The following is a 24272-nucleotide window of genomic DNA, read 5'->3' on the forward strand; positions in this document are numbered from 1 at the left end:
TTCCAATGACACAAAAGATGGGGCATTATCTTCTCCCACTGACACCAGGACCTTTTCTACTCCCAACAGCCACATTTCGGGCCCCCCCCCCCCCCTCCTAAAGTCTGAATCACTGTAAACTGGCCCTTTTTTTTTTAAATTTTGGAGACACCTGCCCTAAGCGAAACCTAAAAAGGACGTCCTGCAGGTATGCACATGGTCCAAAAAAGCCATGCCATGTGCGTCCCTCCTCTCTGCTTTGCAGAAGGCTCTGGCAAACATAGCCATCAGCGGTGCCTCCTCCTCTTCAGTTGTGAGGCAGACGTTGTCGGTGGCGCAAATAAATACACGCAATTGACACCTGTTTGGTGTATTTGAGTTTGGTAAATGTCACGTGCCTCCAGCTGCTGTTTACCAAGGAACTGAACTTTTGTTCTTATGTCTCTGGAGCATGCGAATGTCAATCCCGCAAATGTGATGACGCAGTTCCCGTCTGGGAGCTGGTCCTGAGACCATTCTTGTGCGATAACTAATTTTTATGCACAATCATGGCTCCCATCTATTTGACTTTTAGTTCCTCAGATTGCATCTAGGGAACTTTAAAAATAACTAAGTCCCAGGTTGACATGTTAAATACTCTACCTCTCCACCAGCTGAATTCAGTTTTCACTGAAATTCAGCTTGGAGCTGTTAAATGTTTTTTTTCTGCGTGTGTGCAGACTAAAATGTTTATTTTGTAGATTTGTATGGGTGTTTATACATTCCACTTGAGGAGGGAAAAAGGTTTTATTGATTCAACAAAAGCATAAATAGTTCATATTCTACATTTATTTTGACAGCAGCAACACAATCGGGTACATTCATTTACTTGTGTTAAAAAAAAAAAACAGTATTTATGGTACTACATTTTGCACAGCACTTTACAAGAGGATTAGAAGGGTCCTGCTCATAGGAGTTTACAGTCTAAAGGGCATCACAAATTAACTATCACGGTGTACAGCTGGGAACAAAATAAGGTTAATACTAACCAGGCAACACATTTTACAAGATTCAACAAATCTCACCACCCGACCCAACCAGCCCATCCATTTGTTAGGTGCAAGACTCAAAAACAAAACGGGGCAAAAAAAAGGAATACAACATAGCACCAATGCTCCCCCCATTCCCACATTCTGCACGATTAACCAAATTATATCAAAGTTTGGATTTGTAGTAGAGCAATTGACGTTTGTTAGTGACAACAATGGTTAGCAGATGCTCACAAACAATAAACACATGGTCAAACTGGAAAATTACACACAAAACTGAAGGCATACCCACAAAAACCCACTTTTTGGGACAAATGCACAACAATTACAGCAAACACACAAACCTCAAACATGGGGCGTTGGTCATCATGCGCAATAACCCCCCCCCCCCCCAACAAAAGAAAGCCAACAAGGACTGATGGCAAATAATCTGGCCTCCTCACTGGCCATACAAACCCCCACTACTGCAGTCCTTTATATAACACCAGTTGTATTGTTGGCATTCCCAGTGAAGGACACCCCCATTCAATCTGTTTCTTCATGAATGCCTCAAGTGATTGCGCCTGATTAGCAGGCAAATACTCCTCTCAGATGTGTTAGCCCTTGGCTATGTGCATCAATTCACAGACTGAAGGCAAAAGATCTAAATCCTTTAGCATGCATAGAAAGAAAGCAACAGTTCTCTAAACATATGTACCTGTGCAGTGTAACAGAAAATTATCCAAGTCCCTGAGCATGCTCAGTGCAAGTTGTAAGTGCTTGGGCATGTGCAGGGCACAGAGCTGGAAATCTCACATTTGTGAGGGCTGCTTCACCCAAATTGCCCAAACACTTGTCCAGTATTTCCCACCTATTCCAATGGCTCTAGTTCCCCCCCAGTGCAGTGTGTTCTTGTGCAGTCCACCAAATGGGAACATGATGAATGTGTTTTGTATGGACCTACACTGGGACATGGCCAGGCACCTCCTAAACGCACCGACATGTATTACTTCCTGAAAATTCTGTGGGTTGTTAGGAGACGGCACCTGCTGGCATTATAACAACCAGAAACTCATCCCCAATGACGGCAGAATGAAAACATCATAACCAACATGTACCAAAGAGCATGGGCTCTTCAGTCAGTCATGGATCTGAAGGGGAACCCCATGGCCAAAAAGTAAAACAAAAGGTGTGGCTTCCCCCCAAAATCACTAACACGCCCTTATCTGAGCATACAGTCCTGCAGGCCAGGAAAGGGGGGTGGAAGAGCGAGAACACACACTTTTTATTTGTAATGTCAGCTCTTTTTTGTTTCCATTACATGAAACCCATCTAAGATGTACCAGATTGCAAAAAACACACTTCAAACCATGCGTTAATATTAGTTCAGGTACTTTACATACATATTGTACATTCAAATCAGGCCCTGCCTTCAAGGAGCGTACAATGTAAAGTCCCTAACTCACTTTCATATACTAGGGACAATTTAGACAGGAGCCAAAACAAACATCAGCATGTCTTTGAAGCATGGGAGGTAACCCACACAGGCAGAGCATGCAAACTCCATGCAGGTAGTGCCATGGTTGGGATTTGAACCAACAATTCTAGTGCCACTAGGCAGCAGTACTAACCACTAATGTGGTTCATGTGTATTTATGATGTTGGGACACAATTAAATTTTTTGTAATACTATTATGATCCTTTGTATTGGGATACATATATCAAACGAACATGCAGCGCTAATAAAATTCAATAATACATGCATATAATCATACGGTACATATAGTCAAAAAATGGTATTGTGAACACCACTTGAGAATAAAATGGATCTAAAAATGTCTAAATGTCCAGGAATTGTGATAATGGTGAATAAATATCTCCAACAAGAGTGTTCTTGCGGTGCATAGTGCAAAATTTCAAGGCAAGATGGTGAAAAAATTAGTGGCTTGTGTGACCATATTCATCCCACAGAGATGAGTGTAGATTGCACTAACCAGAAAGCGCAATAGTAATGCGCATTTGAGTGTTCCTGGACGTTTAGACATTTTTAGATCCATTTTATTATCATTTTTTGACTATATGTACCGTATGATTATATGCATGTATTATTGAATTTTATTAGCGCTGCATGTTCGTTTGATATATTTACTTTGGAGGCTCCTGGTGTTCGCTTTTCATGCTAGTCGCTTCTTGGTTTTTATCCAGCGCTTGTATCTTTTCTGTTTTTATTTTTATTGGGATACATATAACCAACCCACATTGAATTTAGTAACACAGCGCAATATTTGGATTCCTTTTAATTTTGCTTCAGCGCTGGTATTGTGTGTGGTTGGCAAAGACAGCTGTGGGAGTTTAGATTTGGATTTTTGTTAGATGCTGAGCACCAAGTGCAGTTTTTCTACCATTTAGTTAACCTATTTCAAAAGTTAAAGTCCCTGGACATGATCAATGCACATGGCAGTACATTCATAAGTATATATACTGCAGAGAATAAATGCTAAAAAAAAAAAGAATAAAACACAGCACTAGCATTATTTAAAAAAAGAGAAAAAAAAGAATATTGAATAAGAAGCGAGAAAAAAAAACGCAGCTAATTAAAATTGCAAAGGAAATGAAAAAGTTTTTAGTGTGTGTGTGTGTGTTACTCTGTTTAATAATCATGTTTTACAGGAACAGGTTGACTTTTCCAGAAATAGGTTGACTCTTTTCAACATTTCCAGGCTTGCCAACAAAGGCATTTACTATAGCACTTAAAAAAACAACAGGGTGAAGGCAGTTTTCAGTTTTCCTGGTCTGGGCATGCTCAGTCGTGTCACTACTGAGATGTTTGAACTAGGTGTAGTCAATACCTTTTGGATTTTTTTTAAATGTATCACTTTTATACAGACAAATCTAGAATTCTTTTAAAGCAATTATTCTTAAAAATGTCCAGGGTATGTATAGGAAGTATAAATTGCTTGAGATCGTGTCATTAAAAAGATTTTTCTCTGCTGTTCACCTGGTTCTAAGCGGTGAACTCATTTAGACGGTCTGTAAGTTTTGTGACCATTAGTAAATTCCGATTGTGTCTATTTTTGGACTGAGTGCTTTAGGGAATCTCTTCTCTGATTAAAAGTAGTCGGTCATGCAAGGAACTGTGACCATTTGCAGACAAGGTGCATTAGTAAATCAACCCCATGGTGTCACACTCTAATCAGCAAACTCAAAACACCTGTAAAGGTTTCCTGAGCTTTTAAATGGTCTTCCAGTCTGGTTCAGTAGGTTACACAATCATGGGGAAGACTGCTGACTTGACAGTTGTCCAGAAGACAGTTATTGAAACCCTCCACAAGGAGGATAAGTCACAAAAGGTCATGTCTAAAAAAAGCCTGGCTGTTCAGAGTGCTGTATCAAAGCATATTAATGGAAAATTAAGTGGAAGGAAAAAGCGTGGTAGAAAAAGGTGCACAAGCAACAGGGATAACACTGTTCAACAAATTTTTATTTTTTGCCAGTTTTGGAAACAAAAGGATCCATTTCTTAATGAATTTCACATTCTGAGTTCAAATATAACAATGAAATTTGTCAATTGGCTCTAGTTTTTCTGTAAACGGAAAGTTTTCTACTATAGGTGTAATGACTACATAATGCACAATAATTATATAGATAGATGTTTTTCCACAAATATAAAGCAAGTGATATTGACTACATAACAAAGCCTAAATGGCATAATATATTGCATAGGATTACCAAGAAAAATTATAGCCATAAGCTAAGTTGAATCATTTTAATACTTAGGATTCTCACTAGTTTTGTCTTCAGTTTGTGTCGGTTTTGCTTCTCTTGGCTTTTCTCTTGTATTTGAGGAAAGGGCTATCTCTTACAACTGCACGTGACTACACGCTTCAGGTTCTTCCTCACTTGACTCAACCACGAAGGATTCTGGTGCTTTAGGAATTGGTAGCCCCTCTCCATGAGGAGCTGGACGTATTGCCGATGGAATATTTGGATAGTGCACAGATAACTTTTTCTTCTTATTTAGCCCTTTTACAATTGGAGGCACCATACAAAAGTAACAATTACTAACATGATCTGTTGGCTCTCTCCAAATCATTGGCACAGCGAAAGGCATAGATGCCTTTTTTCCATTCAACCATTGCTCCAGTGCCGTCCCACAAGAATTGCAGCATATATGTGGTGCCCAGCTCTTGTCCTGGTCTCCTATCTTGCAGCCAAAATACAAGTTGTAGGCTTTCTTAATCATTCCTGTTATCCTCCTTTTTTGTGAGATAAGTTATTTCACCGCAGATATAGCAGAAATTATCTGCTTTATTCACACAAGTTCGAGGCATTACTGAGTAGCCTATATAAGCATAAAACGAAATGTAAAGACGCTGTCGAACTACAATCAGCTACAGATACTGCAGCTTTTATGCAGTGAAGTGATGCAATTAAAGGCTAATATTGCATCATCTCAGTATACATGCAATTTTCTATTGGTCACCAGTATCAATTGCGCAATATGCAGCTGAAGTTGCATCATAATTTTGAATGGCTTACGTCATTAGATGGGTGAATATATCATGGAAACTAGAGCCAATCAACATTTTTTAGGGTCATTTTCGTTTTCAGCACCCCAAAATTATGTAAGATTAGCTAATTTTATGCCCAAAACTTTTTACCTGTTGAACAGTGTAATCGTAGCCTTGACGATTGTGAAGCAAACGCCATTCAAGAATTTTGGGGGAGATTCACAAGGAGTGGACTATGTCTGGTGTCAGTGCTTTAAGAACCACTGCACACAGACGTATCCAGGACATGGGCTGCAACTGTTGCATTCTTTGTATCAAGCCACTCCTGAACCAAAGAAAACATTAGAAGCATCTTACCTGGGCTAAGGAGAAAAAGGACTGGACTGTTGCTCAGTGGTCCAAAGTCCTCTTTTCGGATGAAAGTAAATTTTGCATTTCATTTAGAATACGAGGTCCCAGAGTCTGGAGGAAGAGTGGAGAGGCACGTAATCCAAGTTGCATAAGGTCCAGTGTGAAGTTTCCACAATCAGTGATGATTTGGGGAGCCATGTCATCTGCTGTTGTTGGTCCACTGTGTTTTATCAAGTCCAAAGTCAGAGCAACCTTTTACCAGGAAATTCTAAAGCACTCCACTCTTCCCTCTACTGACCAGCTTTATGGAGATGCTGATTTCATTTTCCAACAGGACTTGGCACCTGCCCACACTGCCAAAAGTACCAATACCTGGTTTAATGATCATGGTATCACTGTGCTTGATTGGCCAGCAAACTCACCTAACCCCCTCAGAGAATCTCTGGGGTATTGTCAAGAGGAAGATGAGACACCAGACTCAACAATGCAGACGAGCTGGAGGCCACTATCAAAGCAACTTGGGTTTCCATAACACCTCAGCAGAGCCACAGGCTGATCACCTCCATGCCACGCCGTATTGATGCAATAATTCATGCAAAAGGAGCCCCAACTTGGCATTGAGTGCATACTATAGTGTACACAGACATACTTTTTAGTAATCCAACATTTCTGTATTAAACTCCTTTTTTTATTGATCTTATGTAATATTATAATTTTTTCTTAGTTACTAAATTTTGGGTTTTCGCTAACTGAAAGCCATAATCCTCAAAATTAAAAGAAAGAAATGCTTGAAATATATCACTCTGTAGTGAATTTTTTATAATATGTGAGTTTCACTTTTTGAATAGAATTACTGAAATAAATGTATCTTTTTGATGATATTCTAATTTATTGAGATGCACCAGTATACTGCCAACAGCTTAACAGCAGTCGTTTCCTCATCTCTGATCTTCTCTTTGGCTGTAGCAACCTGTGGAGCAGACATTCATGATCAGTGCTCACCCACGGGGAATGAATGTTTAACCTCGGACCCTGAGTGCTTGCTTTCGGGTTGCCTGTTACGCTTAATGGCTGTTGATTGCGCATTGGTGCTCACTTACGCTGGCCATAATCGGCTTGAAATTCAGCAAATTTCTATTGAATCATCTAAAATTCAAATTGAACTGAAAAATCAAAGAGAGCTGAGTGAAAAATTATTAGCTGAACAGTGACTGCATCCTATCAAATGCAGTCAGTGTTTGAGGATGAAGATGGCTGTGGGTGCTGCAAATGTCTGAATACAATAACCAGCAATAAATAAATGCATCCACGCTGTTTAGTATAAATGGGATTATATGTGTATCACCTGAGGCCAGTCACTTCACTGGATATATGTAAGGGTTTGCAACTACTTTTAAGTCTGCTAGTCAATAGCATCTGATGGGCAGTTAATTTATAGGAAAAAGATGATATAGTATTCATCATTTTAAGGGCTGTGATTGGTGCAACTGATGTGCATGAGATTTGGATACGTGTCTGCTCTGCCTTGCATTCAGTCATTGGTATTCTTTCAGCCCCTTATCAATCAGTATTTGCCCAGAAATTACCAATACGGACATATTTTGTGTGCTTATATTAGTGGCTGGCTTTGGGTACCACACAGTAATAATGCTGAACTAGATGTGTGATGCTTGTAATTATCTATTAGTTGTGTAGGCTTGATTTTATACAATTATTGGTAACGCTGGAACATTTCCAGCTTTGTAATTACTGAGGTTTGAAGAGCTCTTGACAGTAGAAATTAACAGCTAATTCCTGGTTTGAGTTATTTTACGTATTAAAATTTCATAGTAGTTCTACAATATGCATCTTCAATTAAACCAAAGAGTAAGTAGACATTTACTGAAGAGGTTTGGTATACACAATATAGACAAACATGTAAACCATACCTACTGGGATAAATCATGCAAATTCTCTGTAGATGTATTACCCTCTGACAGTATTCTGCGTGTATGTTTGTCTCAAAATCTGTATCTGTATTTTTTTTCTAGCTTTACTGTGCACGTTTCATAGCCAGAAATTAATTTTGGACTTTTTCGTTAATATGATGTCTGCAAATTCACAAATGCCTGAACTAACTGTGCTGAATGAGTCACCTCTACATATTTATTTTGTGGCCACAAGATTACATGCTGTTGCTTTAGGATGATGAATTCATTAATCCAAATTGTTTAATAAGCCATTGCAAAGAACAGAGGGATTGGGCAAAACTGAGTAACCCATTGCAAGTAGTTAGATTACAGTTTTCTAGTCATGTGTTCGATTTATTTCTTATTATATGCAAATATACGGGTTATTTTGCACATTTTAGGTATACAGCAAGTGAGGCTGAATTAGGGGTTCAATGAGGATGCTGATTCTGTATTCTGTTTGGCTTGGATCAGTGTATTGCTACCTCAAAAATCATGGGGCTGTCGAGTGGTTCTGTTTTCCAATAGAATATGTTTGAACCTTTAGGACAGTGGTTCTCAACCTTCCTAATGCCGTGACCCTTTAATACAGTTCCTCATGTTGTGGTGACCCCCAACCATAAAATTTTTTACCCAGTAATTATAATTCATAAGTGTCGTTTTGCTTCCAATACTGCTGCTTTCAACACAGTAGCTGCTTTTAACAGAGTAGCTGCTTTCTACACAGTAGCTGCTCTTTACACATCGGAAATATGTGTTTTCTGATGGTCTTAGGGAACCCCTGTGAAAGGGTCGTTCAACCCCCACAGGTTGAGAACCACTGCTTTAGGAACTCTATACACTATAGTGTAAGAAGCCTGGTAAACAGGGGGCTCATGTATTGGTTAGAATTTAGGTGGGCAGTTAGTTATGTTACTGATACATAAAGTGTTAAGGGTCAAGAATATGTTACATTTTAATTTCAAGTATTATGTTTGGGTAAAGGGTACCTCAAGTGGAATAAATTATCTTAAGTACTAGTGCTGCTAGATAGCATGCATCTTTAGGTTCCCCAAAATTTCAGACACACTGGTATGCAAATATTGATAGGATTTCCTAAAGAACAGTCCACCCCACTCTCTCCTACCTCCTAAAGCATTCTAAAAGTTTCATTTTTAGAGTGTTCGTTCAAATTTTCTCATGCTTAGCGGTGTCAAATCCGTGTTCGTTTTTGACCATGGTGTCGCGTAAATTCCAAGAAGCAGGATATAAAATTGTTCTTGAATTTCTGACCATGAATTTGGTTTTTATTCGGGAAAGTACCGTATTTTTCGCTCCATAAGACGCACCTAGGTTTTAGAGGGGAAAAACAAGAAAAAAAAAATATTCTGAACCAATGGACTGCAGACACAGTACAGGAGATGACCAGAGACTGTGGACATAGTGCAGGGGATGACCAGAGACTGCGGACACAGTGCAGGGGATGACCAGAGACTGCGGACACAGTGCAGGGGATGACCAGAGACTGCGGACACAGTGCAGGGGATGACCAGAGACTGCGGACACAGTGCAGGGGATGACCAGAGACTGCGGACACAGTGCAGGGGATGACCAGAGACTGCGGACACAGTGCAGGGGATGACCAGAGACTGCGGACACAGTGCAGGGGATGACCAGAGACTGCGGACACAGTGCAGGGGATGACCAGAGACTGCGGACACAGTACAGGAGATGACCAGAGACTGTGGACATAGTACAGGGGATGACCAGAGACTGCGGACACAGTGCAGGGGATGACCAGAGACTGCGGACACAGTACAGGGGATGACCAGAGACTGCGGACACAGTGCAGGGGATGACCAGAGACTGCGGACACAGTGCAGGGGATGACCAGAGACTGCGGACACAGTGCAGGGGATGACCAGAGACTGCGGACACAGTGCAGGGGATGACCAAAGACTGCGGACACAGTGCAGGGGATGACCAGACACTGCTGACCTTTGGGGAGGGAGGGGGAGCGGGTACCTGAATTTGACAGGTACCCGCTCCCACTTCCGCGGCATTGTCTTTCCCTCTTCTTCCCGGGCCGGCTTCTGTGACAGCCGGGTGCCCACTGCGCATGCGCGAGAAGTGCTGCGCTTTGTGAATGGCCTGGTGCCTTCTGGGACCTGTCATGTGTTCCAGAAGACACCGGATCATTCACAAAGCGCAGCACATGCGCAGTGGGCACCCGGCTGTCAAAGAAGCCAGCGCGGGAAGACTGTGCAGCGCTGGAGCGAGGAACAGGTAAGGCCCTGCAGGAGAGAAGAGCTGAGTGGCCGGCCCGGTATTCTGACATGGTGGCGGCAGAAATACCAGACCGGCCGCTTTATATTCGCTCCATAAGACGCACTGACATTTTCCCCCCTTTTTTGGGGGGAAAAAAGTGCATCTTATGGAGCGAAAAATACGGTATATTCACTACAAAATTGAATGTTAAAAGCAAATTAAAAACACTGAGTAATATAATGCCGGCTTTAAGGTCAGGTTTAGAAGCTATTCATATTTTTCCTTTTGTGTTAATGGTGCTGCCAACAGATCAGAAACTGGATATGCATCATTTTTCTGAGGCAGCTCACCACAGCAAATGATTACCATGCTTTTGTGAATGGTACCTGATCACACAGACGTTTGTGTGGTGCGTAGTGGTAATGCGCATGTTAGTACTCTACAATTCGTTCTTCATAGGTCCTTAGGGTTAACGATAGGTTGCATGTCAAAATATATATTTTTGAGGCATTGTTTACTGGGAGCCCCAAGCCGACAGTATAAGGGAATACGGTGAGCATTGGTCAAAGGTGTTTGAACCCATGAAGTATCAATAAAGATTGATTTAAAATGATCATTTTCTTTATGGATAAACACATTGTTCTGATGAAGGAACTTGGATTTGAGTTGGGGTCCTCTCACATGGGCGTTCTGTTTTTTTTCATCAGTTCAGTCACATTTTTTTAAAGAAAAAAACAATCCGTTTGCATCGGTTTTTCCATCAGGTTACATCCATTTTTCATCCATACCTTTTTTTTTAATGGAAGAAAAATAGGGGTTTCTTGCGTTCAAAAACACGGATGTTAATGGTTGTAAACGGATGATCCATTTACATCCTTTAGTCCATAGAAATACATGAGCGTCCGTTTTTCGTCCGTAAATGGACAGATGAAAAACAGACATATGGAACACCTGTGTGAAAGAAGCCATAGGTACAGAATCCAATCCATTTAATGCGAACACGCATCCTGATTCAGGCCTCATTAACACTTGAGCTCAAAAACTGTAGCTTTCTGCTTTTAAATGCTCCTCCATAGTAGTTTACAGAAGTTTAGAGGCAGGGAAAAAAAAAATCATCACTTGTGTGTTCAAGAGAGGAGCAGTTTGGCAGAAAAAAGCCTAACCACGTTTGGAAAATCAGTTTAGGTGCTTTTTTTTTTTTTTTTGTAAAGCTGCTTTTCTTCTGCTAGAAGAAAAGCATTTACAAAAGCCCTCAGCATGCATGAAGTCTCAATGATAGGGAACCTTGCGTGGAAGAAATGCTTTGTGCCCATACCTTTTTTATAAACTTTTTTTTTTTTTTTCCCCTCAGTTTTTCACTCCTGTCACAGTGAAGAGAAATGTCCCCCGTGTACATATCTTACACAGAAGTGGTGTATGGGAAAACATGAGGTAAGATGATGTGTTAGATATATCAGTAATATTCTGATGGAGATGGTAAAGGAGAAAAATACAGATTAATTGTATTAAGATACAAGGTACCGAGGACACCTTACGGCTAATTTCAGTATTTACTCTGCAAACTGGGCCTACTTCAAGCTTTGACTACACGTGTCTTCTGTTGACCCACATAGTCATTAACCCCCTTTTCAAACCTCAGCTTAATTGCAGCTGCTTTTGCATACATAGGGGCTGATCTACTAAAACTGGAGAGTGCAATATCTGGTGCAGCTGTGCGTGGTAGCCAATCAGCATCTAACTGTTGCTTCTTCAGTTAAGCTTTGCCAAAAAAACGTGGAAGCTGATTGGTTTATATGTGGAGTTGCACCAGATTTTGTATTCTCCAGTTTTAGTAAATCAGCCCCATATAGTGGAGAGTTAGGCTAACAGTGGTGAACTTTGTCAAGCACAATTTTTTTTATTTTTATATTTTTTTTTTAATGTGGAAGTGTCTTTTCCTCTGGTGCATAGATTGCCAGCTTTTCATGACTTGGGAGTACTTCACGCCACTACACTAAACATCTTTTTATTGGTATCCACTTAATAGTATGCTGATGTTCTAGCTGCAGTTATTGGTCAGGAAATGTGAGTGTGTAAGCATATGAACAGAGTGGTGACATTCATGAAGAAACACACATGGACATAACCACAAAACATACATGTTCACAAGCAAGTGACCCTCGCAGGGGTTGTGTTACAATCATTGAAAAAGTTAGATAACAGACAAGGGTATTACTTGAAACGCTTGGGTGTAGCTCACACCATCAAGGACAACCATGAACAAAGCAATATGCATTGAGAGCAGGTAGGTGTCCCCAGAAGGTAAAACACCCCAGTACAAAAAAAAAAAAAAAGCAAATTGTTACCCTGTAAATGCCACATCAGCAGTTCAGTATCTGAAACAGAAGCCGTTATCAGTTACAATAGCCACTTTGACCAAACTTGTCATATTTTCTCAGGAACATTTGACTATTTTTAATCCTTCTGCTGCCAGCACTGGAAAATTGATAGGAAAGCCATATCATATTTACTTTCTTTGTACATTTCTTCATTTACTTCTTGGTTTCCATGCCTAGGAAAGATATGTCATACATTCCAGGAGTCTTCAGGAGGCCGAGGAGGGGGGTTAGGGGCTGGGGTGGTTTCTTGGCTAAGCACACTCTCCTGCCTAAATGCCTGAGCTAAGAGCAGCTGGATTCCAGGAAGTAAAGTCTAAAATGAATCATCTGCCCTTACCCAAGAAGACCACCTCCAGAAATGCTAAGGGGTGCAACATAAATACTAGAGACATGGATGGATGGGGGAGTTTGTTTTAAATATCTTTTTTTGGTGCTCAGATGCAGTGTAGTTTTTGCTTTAAAGGTTGATACAAAGAAAATCAGCGAGCGCTAACAGAAATAGTAGCTAAATGCACCAAAAAAAAGGAACTACAAGTCCTCTCAATAAAATCAAAAGTACAGCGCGTATAATAAACCAATCAATATTCATCTAAAGCATCATAATCACCAATCAGAATAAAAATCCATCTAAAATATCATGATCCTCATATCAAAATCATAATCATCAGTTAAAAGGTAGTATAGATAAACAAAAAAGTAAACCTATATGTGAGTCCCAATATGTTAGCTCTGTAACGTGAAGGTGCTACTCAAAATCCAGCAGGTTGTGCGCATAAATTCTGGAAATCAGGAATCAACCATAAAGTGGGAAGTGCTTATCATCCGGTGGTGTACGATAGATTAGTAGGATTGCAAACTCACCAGAAGCGCAATCTTAATGCGCATTAATCAGTATTTGCCAGCCTGGAGATCTCCCTTCACTGGAATCAGATCTGTTCAGGACGCAGGAGAAGCACTTAAACCCCCAGGACCCAGGTCCCATCCAACTTGGAGGATGGAATAATTCCCCTATGACCAGACCATTTCTTATCATCCATGAGAGGGACCTCTGATTGACCTCATCTAAACGCCCATACCATCAGAGGGTAAGGTTTCCAGACCAGGTACTACCTTTTAACTGATGATTATGATGTTAATTTGATATGAGGATCATGATGTTTTAGATGGATTTTTATTCTGATTGGTGATTTATGATGCTTTAGATGAATATTGATTTGGTTTATTATATGCGCTGCACTTTTCTTTGACACATTTGCTTTAAAGTTTCATTGTGCCCTCTAGAGATTCAAGGCACCCTATATCAGAAGCAGCAAAGCTGCTCTAAAACCTAACTGAGCCTTTTCTGTGTTTGACAGTAGATACGGTGCTCTTTTCCTTGAATACTTCATTTTTCAATTTGTGGACATAGACCTGATGAGGCTTGCTAAAAAGCTACAGTTTTTTTCTCTTCTACCCAAAAGCCGTTATTCTAAACACATTGTCATTATGCAATTTTGCAAATTTCAGGCTGGCTTTTTTATGGGGATTTTTTTCAACAGTCTTCATTCTTCTAGCCCAGTGGTGGGCAACCTTTTTTTTTCAACTGAGCCAAATCTCGCCAAAACCACGATTGAAATTTATTTTGAGAGCCACATTTTTAAAACTGAAAATACATAGGATGGTACACTGTTTTTAGTTTCAATAAGTTTTTATAGTAATTCATCCCCCATATAGTAATTCTTCCCCCATAGAGTAATTCATCCCCCATAGAGTAATTCATCCCCCATAGAGTAATTCATCCCCCATAGAGTAATTCATCCCCCATAGAGTAATTCATCCCCCATATAGTAATTCATCCCCCCTATAGTAATTCATCCCCCCTATAGTAATTCATCCCCCATAGAGTAATTCATCCCCCATAGTAATTCATCCCTCATATAGTAGTAGTAAGTAAGTAGCAAGTAGTAAGCCAAGTCCCCCCTGTGTCAATTCACTTACCTTTGCTCCGCGCGTTCCTCTCGCCGTGTTCCCGCACCGTTCCGGTCTTCAGGGCGGACTGTGAGAGGAGCCTAGCTCCTCTCACGTTCGTCACGCTGCCCCGTCTACACACATCCTGACAGCCAATCACTGGCTATCAGGATGTGAGTGGCAGCGAGACTGGCCAATCATTGCATTTGAGCGCGCTGCCCTGGCTGTTTTTTTTTTTTTTTTTGGATCATGCTGCAGAGTTCCTGCCGCCAGAGAGGAGGGAGGGGAGCGGGCGCCCGGCACACAAGAGCCGCATGTGGCTCGCGAGCCGCGGCTTGCCGACCACTGTTCTATCCCATTGTCACTCAAAGTATGGATGATGTAGTCAAACACTGATGTACCCTGACTCTGGAGTTCAGCTTGTATCTCTTTGGAAGTTCTCCTCGGCTTTTTGTCTAGCATTTGCACTATCTTTGTATCCAGTCACAACATCATGCTGCTTAGAATTGCCCATATGAATTCCCTTTTGACATGTTGGTCTAAAATGTTCTTTCTGATCACCTCAGACAACTTTCTCCTTTGCTTTCTCTGGTCTATGTTCATTGTGGTGCACACAATAACAAACAGCAGAATGACTACTTTTCTTAATTTAAAAAGACTGACCGATTACAAAAATGAAGCCATGTATGATGTTACTTACAGAAAACAGTTTGAACTATAGCTGTGATCCATTTATATACAGAGCCTTGAAAAAGTTTCATGCCCCTTCAAATTTTCCCCAGTTTGTCATGTTACAACCAAAAACGTAAATGTATTTTATTGGGATTTTATGTGATAGATCAAATCTGGTCAGCCCATTTTAGAATATCTTTGTAGAATTAGCAATCATTTTCTCTCTTTTCACATTTTCTTTGCTTTACTCTTTGGCATGCATGTATAGTGAGAAATACTTTTAATTTCATCACTTTTCAGGAGTAATTAAGCTTTGTTTTAATGAGTTGTAAGAGTGCCAACAGATCTGGCCACATTTTTTACCTAGAGATTTGCTGGTCGTGTAACTATCAAATCTAAGGATGCCAAGGCACACCTGAATTAATGGGGCATAGTGTGCTTTGGAGGTTTACCTTTTTAAAGCAACTATAGTGATTTGTTTTTTTTTCCAGCCATTTTTCAGGACAGCATGTGAGGGAGATCAAGGTTTCTTCTACCAGAACAGAATACACGCTGCCAAAGAAAACTTAAAATCACGACCTTTCTTAGTTGTTGCCAAAAAATCCATATAGTTGCCTATGAGTTTGCAGAAGGTTGTGCATCATCTATGGTTCATTCATGTGTGTGCATATAAGAGATGAAATTACACTGGCCACGCACTGTACATAATCTATAGTCATCTGCCTCTTGTATGCCACTTGCTGGCTGCAAATTTGCAAACATGGAGTAATCGTGCACAGTGTTTTAAATTTACCTAACAAATAAGAAATGCATATATTTTTTCTTTTGGTTCTGAACATAATAAAGAAAATATATGTACAAATTAGGTCTTTGGTATTTTCTGTGGGCTTGCAGGTACTGAATGCTGTGTTTAGGTGGGATTGTGTGTACCTACACTATATTAAAGAATTGTCAGCTGCTATAATTTGAACAATTTTAAAATGAATGCCATTTTCATTACTTTAAAATTTATGGTTTCACTCTTCAGTTTTGGCATTCGTTTTGTAAAGGCTCAGCTTTCTCATTAAAGAAAATAAAAGAGAAATAGTGACTGTGTTTTGACATTTTAACATGCAAATCACTTATGCGATGCATGAAAGAAGGTTCCATTGACAGTGCTATATAAAGATAGCACGCAGTGTGAAAGTACACACTAGGGAGCGTTTGGTTCTAAAGTACAGAAATATATGGATTGCATTGAATTATTCTCTAAATAGCCCAGAAAGTATGTAGCTATAGGATCTGGGAACACTTACTTATGCATTTGTACTGTACAGGCTGGGCCTTCTCCCTCCTATAGAGTAAGAACGCTGAGAGAGCTTTGGGTGGCATCCTGTCTGGTTGTTTGGGTGTTTGACCCCCTACTGCATTAGGAGTTTACATGTAAGATTCTCTTCATCTGATACCCAGTTACTGTGTCAAATGCACATTGGAACATATCTATCCTATTAAACTATCTCTATTTGTCAGTCTTAGGCCCCTATCACACGAAGGGTCTGATCAAGTCTGTCTTGTCAGTTTTTAGGTGGACCTGTTCGAACCCTCCATTCATCCCTATGGACCAGTGGGGGTAAATGGTCATGTGTCCATTTTTATAATCGCCTACCTCAAAAAAAAAAAAAAAAATAAGGCAGGGAATCCTTCCCCTTCCATTTATCTGGATTGGATCGGAGAGCAGTCAGATGTAAATTGACAGCAGAGTTTATTTACTTCCGGCCTCCCATATAGCAGAATGGATTCTGTCCATGCATAAACTAAGTGGACACGGACCTGTCAGCTGACCACTCTGCTCTGATCAACAGGGGATCAGCAAACTGGTCCCCTGCTGATCTAATCGGAGTCCACCCCGTGAGAAAGGGGCCTTAGCCTTTACACTACTAGGCAACTGGTCTGTGACAGACCTAACCGGGACAGGGGATTTTGGAGGGGACTATGGGCTAGCTTTCTACCCACTGATTATGGCCCATGGAGGAGACTGGAGATTTTTTCTGCTTCTGGTAGGAGCATGCAGGAGAGCCGGGTCCTGAAACCCTTTGACTGGCCAGGTGTATCTACTGGAATGTTGTGGCCAGGAAGGCCCCAGAACAGTGGTGCGTCTGCAGGAACATTGTGTCAGATCGTGCAGATGCACCTTCACCAGCCATGGATATGGAACTCTTCTTGGGCATATTTCTTATCTTGACCCGGTTGGTCCACTAGGGCTGCATAATGCTGCTTTTGCCCCAGCTACTACCAACTTTATATTAACTTTTTATACTATTTCCACCAAAGATGTGCCACTTGGTAACCTAGATCCAAGCTGGATCTGAGGTGGGACATTTAAAAACAAGTGGTCCTATGTACTTCTATGTATCCGGGACTGTAGAACTGTTTCTGGGCATCCTGGTGGGTAACCTTGGCTAATCAACTTTTTGTGGACATATTTTCCAGCACATAGACAAAGGAGGCAGGGTTTGGAATTCCTGTGACTAGGAGACATATTGATAAGACTCCTCTACGTGCCTAGCTGTTAATTAGAATAATATTGAAAGGTTGCATTGAAATGTTTTTACTGGTTGTACATCTCATGTTATCCTATGCTAATATCCCCAAGAGGGGACTGTCCTCCTGGGGGGGGGGGGAGGGGAGAAAGTATGTGTCTGGGTTTTAATGAACCATTATTCCTTTGGCTTTACCTCAACATCTTGTCTGTGTATAAGGCTTAGGGTAAAAGGCCGGTATTGGCTATCTGTCTGCTAGAAGAGTTTGGAGGGCAGGAGGCAATGTTTGGCAGAGTGTGTGTGTCTGTGTCACATTCTCCATCGTCTGCCTTCATAAATCTGCACATCCTGTTATTAACTATGTAATTGCTTATTATTTTCTTAAATCTCATTTTCTCATCCTGTTTTTTAAGTCCTCATGCACACTTGACGTTTTTACAGCTGCTGTTTTGGACTTTTGATGTGGTGTTTTTTTTTTTTTTTTTTTTTTTTTTTTACAGCTAGTAAACCCTCCAGCATGTTATCCTATGTGTCCATGCACACATAGACTGTAATCAACGTTTTTTGGCTGGAAAAAAACCCCCAGGACTAATGGGTTTCTAGAGGCATTGTTTTTAGCTGTAAAACACTCTAATGCTGAAAAATGCAGTAAAATGCCTCAAACCAGCATTTTTTTGGGACGCTTTTTGACAAAAAAAATTTTTTTTTTGGTAAAAAATAAAATGCTAGAAAACGCTGCTAAACGCTAATGCAAAACCGCTAAAAAAAAGCTGAATAACTCACGTTTTTAATGTGACTTTACACAGCTAACGTTACCAGTGTTATCAAAATGCCCCGTGTGCATGGAGCCTAAATCTCCTGCATTTTCGTCAGATATGATAGTGCATTTTCATAACCATATTGATGTGAATTAGTCAAGCTTATTTTTACTTTGTTTTTTTTTTAACCCAGCTTAGGAACAACATCCCCTGTCATCTCACTGACATCTCCTGTGGCCTACGTTGCAATCAGCTATTACAATGTGCAATGCACAAATGCAAAAGGATTTGTCACAGAGGAGAGTGCCTCATAGACGAAGACTGTAAGCAACCCTGCACTCTTCTAAGACCAGACTGTGGGCATCAATGTCTGGCTAGCTGTCACCCGTCACAGCCCTGTCCAATGTCCACCTGCAGTGCACAGGTAATTGATATAATAGCTGTTTTGTGGAAAGGCTAAATGTTTCTCTGGTCACATGAAATGCATTAAAGTTATATTAATCAGAGTCTGTAAACGCTTTTCAGGAGTTGATTTAATCTGGCCATACACTAGTAGATTTTCAAACAAATGCTCATTTCTTTAGCTTTTAACGTTCACTTTTGGAACTAAAGGACTACCAAGTGGAAACCACATACACTGTTAGAAATTTGTTCATTTGAGAAACATTTCCATCCTGGTACTTTGAATTTTCTCACTCACTGCGGTCGAAAACAAATGTTGATTTGACCCTATTAATGATTAAAATTTAAAAACGTCAAACAAAATTCTACTAGCGTATAGCCAGCTGAGTATGAAGCGTCTTTTATTTCTTTAATGTTTGCCTATGTTCCATTTTAATTTGGTGCCATGACAGCTGCCCCACGCTTCCTGTTTCAGGGTGGCTTATTTCTTCTACAGCATCCTTTTAGAGCCACCCTTGCATGTAAGGACTAGAGTCGTGTCTTGCTACATTGTATAAAACTTTCAGTCATGTAACCTTGGATGCAAGTTACTTCCTCCTCCCTCCTTTCTCCAATTTATTTCCTGTGAAGACCAGGAGTTCAGGAAAGCAACACTGACAGGGCATGAGCCAGAAGCTGTAAGGCAGCCAATTCACTTTTGGGGCTGCCAGTGCACTGCAAGACATCACCATTAATTTACACGTAACACACCACAGTGCACAGATGTTCCATATCGAATTGTGCAGTTGGCTAAAATGCATATTGTGCTGAACTGCCAAAATAAATTTGGGTGCCATGTGCAGGGTTTTGTGCAGCAAAACATGTGGTCCCCAAACACAACACAATTTACACAATTCCTGCTAAATTTGTACTAAATCTAAAAGGGAAAACTTTGTTCAGTTAAAGTGGAGCTCCACCCAAAAGGGGAAGTTCCACTTTAATGCTTCGTCCCCCCGCTCCCCATTAAGGATTGAAATTCCTTCTGTTACAAAATGTTTGCAGGCTTGTTGCCCCCCTCCCCCACACACATTTTACTGGAATTCAAATCCAAGGCTTTGACTACACCAATCCAAACACCTCATTCTTTCCATTTGTGCCATTTTTGTTGGCTTTGATGGTGTGCTTCTGATCAGAATTATGTTGAAAGCGCCATTTGCTGTCCACTTTCAACATTTGGACAGATGACCTTTCATTCATGTCTTCGATTTGCACCACACATGTCTATTGTTAGTGTGGCCAAACAACTCTAGCTTTGGTTCATCAGTCCACAGCATGTTGTTTTAGAAGGCCTGGTCATTGCCTGTATTTAATGGTAAACAATAGTCTTGCTGTAATGTTCCTTGTTGACCGTGAATGCTTTTTCTTTTAGATCTCCCATGCAGATTAAATTGCTGCAACTGCTTTCTGATTGTAGATGCACTTTGACACCCACTCTTGCAAGTTACCTTTAGATCCTGCAATGAGTTTTTGGAGATTTCATTTACTATTCAATGGTTAGCTGAATTTGCTGGGCTGACCAATTCTGAACAAGTCAGTGGTTATTAAAAATCTATACCACTTGTAGATTCCTTTCCTTACAGTGGAATTGACTTCAGATAATTAGAACTTTTTAAAACGGTCACCAGAATCATAGGCATCAACAACATTTGTTTTAAGGACCTTATAGAGCTTGCTTGATTTCGGCATGATGGCATCACTTGTCCATCGAAAACAGGACACTAGACCCTAGGGGGTTGATTTACTAAAGGCAAATAAACTGTTCACTTTGTCAGTGCAGTTGTGTTCTGCAAGGGAACTATCCCCAGAGCTTACTGAATGAAGTGAAGCTCTGTTGAATTCTATCATCCGATCGTTCAAGCAAAAATGTTTTTTCTTCATTTTCCTTGAATGTGATTTGGGTATTCTTTGCAAAGTAAAGCTTCACCATATTCACTGAGCTCTGGGGAAAAAGCCCTTGCATCAGCTTTACTTGCAGAGTGAACAATGTCTTTGTATTTAGTAATTCAAGCACCTCAATATCTGCGGTGTAGAAAGGATGGGTTTTATGTGCATACACCTTGAGGAGGTTCTAATCTGGACCATCTGATTGTGGTGGTAAATTCAGGGATGTACTTACTTTTCCATGTGACAAGTCAACATTTTCTTCAATTTTAGATTATTAGAATGAATATGTCATGCCCATCATATGTGTCATTTTTTTCAGGCATATCTGTAGCCACTGTTTGAATAAACATCTAATGTTTTCCTGTTAAATATGTTCAAAGTCAACAATTTCCATGGGGTGTACTTTTTCACATGCCTGTTTACTTCACATAGGTAAATTAAATCTTTGCTAAAACAGTCAAAAAAACGAGTCCGTTTTTCGGCTGACCTACAAAATAAAACTCAAGGGGGATATTCAATAAAACGCCAAGGATACTCTGGTGGTATGCTTTAAAATTATCCTCTGCCAGATTCAAAAATCCCTGCTGCCTCTCTAGGCAACATTACAAATTGGTTCTATTACTGCATGAGATCCAAACATAATTACTTCCGGTTTATAGATCACAAAACTGGATATTGAGACTCAACTTGAAGGTGACCTGTTTGCCGCCACTACCCCTCTCCCCCCACCTATCCCTGGTTGTTAAGGACACTGCCTGCCTCTAGCTGACAGCCTCCTAGCAACCAGTGACGCTCTCCGTAGGTGTAGTGTGGTGAGGCTAAGAGATTACTTCCCTATTAGGTCTGCACCTTCCTTGTGATTGACTACAGTCAGTGGGCGGATTTTATAGCCAATATCAGGCTATCTATTGGCTAGGGATCTGCCAACAAAGGGAGGGGACCTGATGCACTAGTATGTCCGAATCCCCATCATATTGAAAATGCATCGATAAGAGGGAGCTCTGCTTCATTGCAGACAGATTGTATGGACACTCAGATCTTGGTGCTCCTCTACATGTGGTACTTGCTCCACAGGGGTTCATAAGCTTTCTGAAGAGTGTCTTATTAAAAGTAGAGCTATTGATTACAAAGTTTGTTTTGTGAGTAATATTTTCTTGTAAAGTGTATTAAAATGTCAGATTTTTTTATATGAAGTTTATCATATTCGTAGAAGTAATGTTATTTACTATTTTAGTATTTGTTAGTAATTACCATTATAATATAGTTTAGCCTATGATTTAGTTTATATAACCATATAATAATGAGTTGAGTCTCACATTGGTTTTTATGTCTTTTCTCTGTCCTTCAGGTAGAGCTCCAGTGTGAATGTGGAAGGAGGAAAGAGAATGTGTTTTGCTCAGTGGCTTCCTCTGCCTATCAAAGGTTCATATCTCAGATTTTACTTTCTTCTTGCATAAATAGTGTGTGTCACTTAAAAGGAAACTGTCATAAAATATGAATTAAAGAGCCTGCTATTGCTAGGCACCTCAATGGGGATGCTAGTTCCCTGGCTGTCATTCTGACACTTACAGTATCTCACAGAAGTAAGTACACCCCTCACATTTTTGTAAATATTTTATTTTCATTTCTTCAGTGTTGTCACATGAAAAGATATACTTTGCTACAATGCAAAGTAGTGAGTGTACAGCTTGTATAACAGTGTAAATTTGCTGTCCCCTCAAAATAATTCTACACACAGCCATTAATGTCTAAACCGCTGGCAACAAAAGTGAGTACACTCCTAAGTGACAAGGTCCAAATTGGGCCCAAAGTGTCAATATTTTGTGTGTCCACCATTATTTTCCAGCACTGCCTTAATCCTCTTGGGCATGAGCCAGAGCTTCACAGGTTGCCACTGGAGTCCTCTTTCACTCCTCCATGATGACATCACGGAGCTGGTGGATGTTAGAGACCTTGCGCTCCTCCGCCGTCCTTTTAAGGATGCACCACAGATGCTCAATAGGGTTTAGGTCTAGAGACATACTTGGCCAGTCCATCACCTTTACCCTCAGCTTCTTTAGCAAGGCAGTGGTTGTCTTGGAAGTGTGTTTGGGGTCGTTATCATGTTGGAATACTGCCCTGCGGCCCAGTCTGCGAAGGGAGGGGATCATGCTCTGCTTTTGTATGTCACAGTACATGTTGGCATTCATGGTTCCCTCAATGAACTGTAGCTCCCCAGTGCCGGCAGCACTCATGCAGCACCAGACCATGAAACTCCCACCACCTTGCTTGACTGTGGCAAGAGACACTTGTCTTTGTACTCCTCACCTGGTTGCCGCCACACACGCTTGACACCATCTGAACCAAATAAGTTTATCTTGGTCTCATCGGACCACAGGACATGGTTCCAGTAATCCATGTCCTTAGTCTGCTTGTCTTCAGCAAACTGGGGGCTTTCTTGTGCAGCATCTTTAGAAGAGGCTTCCTTCTGCGATCACAGCCATGCAGACCAATTTGAAGCAGTGTGCGGCGTATGGTCTGAGCATTGATAGGCTGACCCTCCACCCTTTTAACCTCTGCAGCAATGCTGGCAGCACTCATATGTCTATTTCCCAAAGACAACCTTTGAATATGACGCTGAGCATGTGCACTCAACTTCTTTGGTCAACCATGGCGAGGCCTGTTCTGAGTGGAACCTGTCCTGTTAAACCGCTGTATGGTCTTGGCCACTGTGCTGCAGCTCAGTTTCAGGGTAATCTTGACAATCTTCTTATAGCCTAGGCCATCCTTATGTAGAGCAACAATTCTTATTTTCTTTGCCATGAGGTGCCATGTTGAACTTCCAGTGACCAGTATGAGAGAAGTGAGAACGATAACACCAAACATAACACACCTGCTCCCCATTCACACCTGAGACCTTGTAACACTAACGAGTCACATGACACCGGGGAGGGAAATGGCTAATTGGGCCCAATTTGGACATTTTCACTTAGGGGTGTACTCACTTTTGTTGCCAGCGGTTTAGACATTAATGGCTGTGGTGAGTTATTTTGAGGGGACAGCAAATTTACACTGTTATACAAGCTGTACACTCACTACTTTACATTGTAGCAAAGTCTCACTTCTTCAGTGTTGTCCTATGAAAGATATAATAAAATATTTACAAAAATGTGAGGGGTGTACTCACTTCTGTGAGATACTATATTTCCAACATACTTGGTTGAGGTCTGTGACTCAAAAGTGGTCAGACATTGCCAGGCATCTAGCATTTTCAGTAGCAGAACAGCAATGTCAGCATACAGTACCTCTCTTATGATGATTTATTTTTTTTCTCTCATTAGATACTACTGCAGTGCCCACTAAGTATTTTGGCATTTTGAGAGATCAGAATTCCATATCTTACCTGCAGTTGGTGATATTTGGTAATAAGGATTTTTGAGACAATTATGTCTGACTGAGACAGACCTTAACCGCTTTGCACGGAGAGTATACATATATGCAGCCTTTCAGCAGATTGGCCTTGATGCCTGGAGGCCGCATATATGCATACCAGAATGTAAACAAAGCTGTGCCAAGAGCACGCGCCCTGCACACTTCCAGCACAGTTACAGGCACCTAACGGAAAGCTCCTGATCGCTACTTGTAATCAT

The 24272-nt window shown here is 40.8% G+C and overlaps 1 protein-coding gene across 1 annotated transcript in view; it reads left to right on the forward strand.

Moving 5' to 3' along the window:
- The window catches only part of NFX1 (nuclear transcription factor, X-box binding 1), a 144025-nt gene that overhangs the window by 88931 nt on the left and 30822 nt on the right, over positions 1-24272 (forward strand). Inside the window, exons 15-17 of the mRNA XM_089689047.1 lie at positions 11396-11475; positions 18512-18742; positions 21992-22065. Of these exons, the coding sequence (XP_089545173.1) occupies positions 11396-11475; positions 18512-18742; positions 21992-22065 (385 nt within the window). The remainder of the gene's footprint in view (positions 1-11395; positions 11476-18511; positions 18743-21991; positions 22066-24272) is intronic.

The sequence above is a fragment of the Staurois parvus genome, unplaced genomic scaffold (genome assembly GCF_062004578.1).
Source record: "Staurois parvus isolate SC_StPar_1 unplaced genomic scaffold, SC_StPar_1.0 ptg000468l, whole genome shotgun sequence".
Classification (NCBI taxonomy): Eukaryota; Metazoa; Chordata; class Amphibia; order Anura; family Ranidae; genus Staurois; species Staurois parvus.